At 50.4% G+C, this 6,000-nt stretch overlaps 1 protein-coding gene across 1 annotated transcript in view; it reads left to right on the top strand.

The window, feature by feature from the left end:
• Positions 1-3,363: 3,363 nt before the first annotated feature.
• The window catches only part of GLP2R (glucagon like peptide 2 receptor), a 39,472-nt gene continuing 36,835 nt past the window's right edge, over positions 3,364-6,000 (top strand). The window contains exon 1 of the mRNA XM_089523467.1: positions 3,364-3,461. Coding sequence (XP_089379593.1) covers positions 3,364-3,461 — 98 coding nt within the window. The remainder of the gene's footprint in view (positions 3,462-6,000) is intronic.

Raw genomic sequence — 6,000 nt, 5'->3', positions numbered from 1 at the left:
CAGTATCAATCACATGGCTGGGCAACTCCTTCTCACCTCAGAGTGAGTGACTTGGCATAGCACACTGGATGGCACATCAGGCCACATTGTAAACAGCCACCAAACATTGCACCAGAGGGTTCTGGATCTTTCAGGAAGATCTGGAGCAGTGGTGTCATTAGGGGCTGCAGGGAATGCAGACCGCACCGAGTGACAACACAGAGGCGGGGGTGACACCTAGTTGGTTCCTCCTGCTCCTGCACAAGCCCCACCGCTGCTGCTGTGGGCCCAACAAAGGGAAAGGAGGGGTAAGGACACATATGCACACACCCTTCCTGCCTATCCCCAATGGTTTGGCTGGCTTGCCTCAGCTGACCAAAATGCACCCCTCTCGCCTTCCCCGATGCCTCACTTAATGCCACAGCTGGCAGGGTGTGGTACTCCAGGTTGCCACAGATGCCTTCGCCTTTGCCCAGTCACAGTAGATTGGGAGCCAGTTGTGTGAACACTTGGAACCACCCAGTGTGTGTCTCCCCTTGACTATGGAGTGTGTGTGTGTGTGAGCCCGCCAGCCTGATGGGAACCCTCACCCCATCAAACTTCTTTTGCCCCAGTGCTTGTACCATCTACCAAATGGCAGTGCTGCTCTGCCTCCAGCCACCCAGAAAGTCTGCCAGCCTGTCCAGTCTGGCTGTGGAGGTGTCTATTGGGGCCCTTCCATCAGTGGGTGACACCCCGAAATCTGATGGCCCAGGCAGCCCAAACAGGCAGCCTCGTTGAGGTGGAAAAGTGGGGAGGAATTGCGGAACATCGGGCTGGGGGTGTATTTACACCACAGAGGCACCCCAGCCAAGGGAAACGGTGCCCCAGGGTTTTGCTGCATCACCTGGTGGGGCTGCCTGAAGATGCTGCCCCTCAGGGCCCAATAGGGGACACTGATGTGGGCTGGCAGAACACAGCACCCCCTCCCGGCCTGCCTGCCTGCCCATCACTTGCCCAGCTGTCTTGTGGCACCCCCATTGTCCTGGGTAGGCATTTAGGTGGCTGGCACCTCCCAGCACTGTCAGCTGGCACCAACATTAGGAATACCACTGATCTGAAGCAAAACATGAGTTTTTTTAAAGTGTTGTAAGGGGGTATACAGTAAGTTTGGTGCTGAACTGGCCAGATGCCATCAAGACAGTTTGCACCAGAACTGGAAACTGGGCCACGAGCTGCTCTGACTCTCTACCAAGAGGATGGAGGGAGGATGCTTGATTTGGCCCATGCAGTCAGCAGTCTGGTCTTAGCTATCTTCTGATTTATTGACTACAGTCTCCATGTTGATTAGTGAATAAGCCAAGGTATAGGAACTATTTAACTATCTTTTACTGTGGTGGGGTGGATTGAATTTGAAATTGTTGTGACTGCTTGCTGATAGATATAGTACACAGAAATGTAATTGAAAAAACAATCAGTGATGAAAAAGGGGAATGTATCTGTCTAAGTCTTGGGAAAATTCTAGCTGGCAAGGACACTGGACTGGAGTGCTAATAGAGAACAGCTTCTATTATATATCTGCCACTTCACTAGACAGTGTGCTGCAACCAGAAGATAAAACATGTCAGCAGCATCCTAGAATTGTTCTGATCACAAGCAGAAGTTGTCAAGTGTATAAATGAAAAGAAGCCATAAGTCAGATAGCCATAAGTCCGGGGGGGGGGGGGTAATCTTCTTTTGTCCCAAGAAGATGTGAATGGTTAGACTGGCTTCATAATTTTTAGAAAAATGTAAGAGAAAAGAAAGATAGGATACCAAATGTCAAATGCTGAGAGGACAGAATTGGGAGCAGATCAACATAGAAAAGTAGAGAGTGGGAATTAGTAGAGGGAGGGAGAAAACTGAGGAATAGTGCAAAAGGAATCTGACAAAGAGCAAAGGAAAGAGTAGGGGGAAGAAGGAGAAAGCAATAGGAAAGTTTCTGCTGGCTATATTTTTGCAGCCTTAAGTTGGAGAAAATTATTATCACTTTAGTTTAGTTGCTGTGCATTGCACCATGTGAGACAAAATGCAGGTTCCACTCTTAACACCACAAATACGTATAGAAGGTGATTTGTTGCCATTTTTAAAAAAGTTGTATACATGTGTATCATAGCTCTAAGAAAACAATATTTGTATTCATGGTTGTTAAGAAGTTTTTCATCTGTACTCTTTTACACTGTCCCAAGAGCCAATAACCAGTTGTCCCCTTCAGACAAACTGAAAGAACAGGGAGGCTAATTTACATGGCTTTTAAATGAAGTAGAAGAGAAATTAATGAAGAGTAAGCCTCTCTTGATAGCCATCTCAGCAACGAGAAAGTGTTCTCCAAATTTCTAAATGCTGGGGAACAACAGTGGGTGAGGAGTGTTGTCCTTTGCCCTGTGTATGGCCAGTATGGGAACAGGATACACAGCTAGCTAAGTCTTTGGTCTGAGCTTGCAAGAATCATATGTTCACACCCCACACAAGCTATGTTCTGAAGTAGAATGAAAATAATGACGGCATCTACAACTGAGCTGTGATAGTTTTACGATGGTTGTTCCAGCACATCATCCTATCACTGTGTCAGTGTGTCATTGTACCCATTATTCTTAAAAATAACTTTCCATGTGCCATCCCCATCCCTGAAGAAAAGGGGGAATAAAGTGACATTGCTGGGAGACAGATGGGACTACGAGGGCCATATGCAGGTGTCACCAGTGGCATCACTAAGGTTGGTATCACCTGCTGCTGTAACTTATGGTGTTACCCCCCTCCTCCCATACCACACTGTAAAGAATCCTTAGAAATGTTCTTTGTACCAATATTACTCATATGTTGTGAGCCAACCAAGCAGCAGCCTTTCTTCTCCCCAACTCCACCAGGGGCCAGAGGAAGGCAGCAGAGGCGGGGCAACAGCCAGAGGGCGTGGCCAGGAGTGGTGAGTTACTAAAGCCACTCCCCCAGCCCTCAAGAAGACCAGCCAGCTAGGCAGAGGAGCTGAGCCAGCCAAGCAGCAGCCTGCACCTGAGGACCTCCAGGGCCCTACAAGAACTTTGGCCCCGCGCCCACATGGTGCTGCCGGGGGGAAGGGAAGCCGGTGGGAGCGGCAACCCTTTAAAAGCCGGCCCGCCGGCCCCTGGGAAGATGCCTGCACCTGAGGATCTCCAGGGCCCTAGAAGAACTTGGCCCTGCGCCCACACGGCGCTTGCTGGGGGGAAGGGAAGATGGTGGGAGCGGCAGCCCTTTAAAACTGTTATCACGCCCGGACCATCTCAGTGCTAAGAGCAAGGGGCTGTGGTTGGGTTAGCTGATACTATCAACAAGGGAATGACGTTTTTCTTTGTCTCCCTTTGTTTTGGGGTGTTGCTGTCTCTGACGGGTATGGGGGTGGATATGGGATGTGGGCTGCTTGATGATGTGGTGGATGCTTATGTCAACGTAATGGGAGCTCCTATTGAGGTAGTGCGGGGCAAGGGGAGGTATGGTGATAGGAGAGTGGAGTTACAATGGAAAGGAAGGCGAGATCGATGTGTAATATCTATCTCTCCTTCCATCCACTCTCCTAACCAAAGAGATCTGAGGGTCAGTCCAGCTGTACCACAAACTCCGTTTCTGCTCCTGTGCAACGCCAGGTCCGTAAAAAACAAGACCCACATAATCTACGCTCTATTGCAGGATAAGAACTGTGACCTGGCTTGGGCCTGAGAGTGAGGCTGTGTGGGCACAGGCCCTCCCAGCTGGGTACTCAGTCAAGGACCAGATCAGGTTAGGTGGGCGGGGGGGGGGGGGGCGGTGTTGCCTTGATCTATAAGAACACCCTTTCTTTAACCAGGAACCCTGTCTGGAAAATTGATCACATTGAGTGTATTTACCTAACCCTGAAGGCCAGAGACAGTCTGGGGATTCTGTTGGTCTACCGGCTACCCCGTGCGCTAACAGACTCCCTGGCTGAGCTGACACAGCTGGTCTCGGAACTGGTGTTGGAGTCCCCAAGGCTTCTTGTCCTGGGGGACCTCAACATCCCTTTCGAGGCCAGTCAAAATCCAACAGGTGCGGCTCAGGAGTTCATGACTACCATGACTGCCATGGGCCTGTCTCAATTGGTTTCAGAGCCCACGCATTGTGCTGGTAATACCCTCGATGTCATCTTTAGTACGGACATGGACACTCCGTGGGCAGAGCTCTCCAATATCTCTGCCCTGTCATGGACGGACCATTTCCTGGTTGAGAATCAAATCAAGGCTTCTCACTTAAGCCCCCCCGGGGGTGGAGGACCAATTAGGATGGTCCACCCTCGAAGGTTGATGGAACCCAAAAGGTTCCAAGAAGCCTTAGAGGGGTATATGGCTGGAACTGACGGCGATTCTGTTGATGCCCTGACAGACATCTGGGACACTGATCTCTCCAGGGCTATACACAGCATCGCTCCCAAGCGTCCTTTCTGGCCTGCTTCCAAAAAAACAACCCTGGTATACGGAAGACCTCAGGGAAAGGAAGCGGGCTGTGCAACGACTAGAGCGCAACTGGCGAAGACACCAGCACTTAGCCGACAAGGCACTCCTAGAGTCACTTTTGAAGGCCTACGGAGTGGCAATAAGTGCAGCTAAACATTCTTTTTATGCTGCACGTATTACCTCCGTGGAGTCGCGTCCGGCAGAGCTGTTCAGGGTAGTGAGGGAGCTAACACATCTGCCCCCCTCCCTGAACCCTAAAGCCTGCTGTGACAAATTTAACAACTTCTTCACGGATAAAATCTCTCGGATAAGGGCTGATCTCGACACCAGTATTTCTTCAGAATCTATTAGAGACGTGTCCAGAGCTTCCGTGGATCCTGTTAAACTGGATCACTTTGAGTTTGTTAGTACCGAGGAAGTGGACAAGATCCTTTGAAGTGTTAGGAAGACGACATGCTCTCTCGATCCCTGTCCCTCATGGCTGGCAGCTCGGGGGGGGGGGGGGATGCGGTGCTAACTATGTTGCATCTCTAAGAGAGGGACAATTTCCATCTAAATTGAAATTAGCAGTTGTGAAACCCCTGCTAAAAAATACCTCCTTAGAGCCCCTGATTTATAACAACTATCAGCCTGTATCGCTGCTGCCTTTCTTGGGGAAGGTGATCTAGAGAGCGGTCGCTTTCCAGCTTCAATCGATCTTGGATGAAACGGATTTTCTAGACCCGTTTCAAACCGGCTTCTGGGCGGGCTATGGAGTTGAGACTGCCATGGTCGCCTTAATCGATGATCTCCGTCTGGGCATGGACAGGGAAGCACATCCCTGTTAGTGCTTTTGGATATCTCAGCGGCTTTCGATACCATTGACCATGGTATCCTTCTGGAACGCCAGAGGGAGTTAGGTATCGGGGGCACTGAGCTCCAGTGGTTCCGCTCCTACCTCTCGGGTAGATTCCAGATGTTGCAGCTGGGGGATGTCTGCTCTGATAAGAGGGAACTGACATCTGGTGTCCCTCAAGGAGCTATTCTGTCCCCCACGCTATTTAACATTTACATGAAACCGCTGGGAGAGATCATCCAGAGATACGGGGCACGGTGTTATCAGTAAGCTGATGACACCCAAATTTCTTTCTCTGTGACTCCGACTGATGCAGTGACTAGGGATGGCATCTCGCCTCTAAATGCCTGTTTGGAGTCGGTAATGGGCTGGATGAGGGAAAACAAACTCAGTTTGAATCCAGAGAAAACGGAAGTACTGGTGATAGGTTCCCTGGGTCCGGGTGGTGAGATTTGAGATCCTGTCCTGAACGGGGTCACGCTCCCTTTGAAGGACTCGGTTCACAGCTTGGGAGTGCTCCTGGACTTGTCGCTCCACCTGTCATCTCAGGTGGATGCGGCGGTCAGGAGCGCTTGTTATCAGCTTCTGCTGATACGCCAGCTGTGCCCCCACCTGGACCGGAGGGACCTTGAAACAGTAGTACATGCTCTGGTAACCTCTCGATTGGATTTCTGCAATGTGCTCTACATGGGGCAACCCTTGTACCAAACCCGGAAGCTACAGTTAGTG

The sequence above is a fragment of the Sceloporus occidentalis genome, unplaced genomic scaffold, assembly GCF_023333645.1.
Source record: "Sceloporus occidentalis isolate IW3139 unplaced genomic scaffold, rSceOcc1.0.p SCAF_1, whole genome shotgun sequence".
Lineage (NCBI taxonomy): Eukaryota > Metazoa > Chordata > Lepidosauria > Squamata > Phrynosomatidae > Sceloporus > Sceloporus occidentalis.
This window is presented reverse-complemented; position numbering and strand designations above follow the sequence as displayed.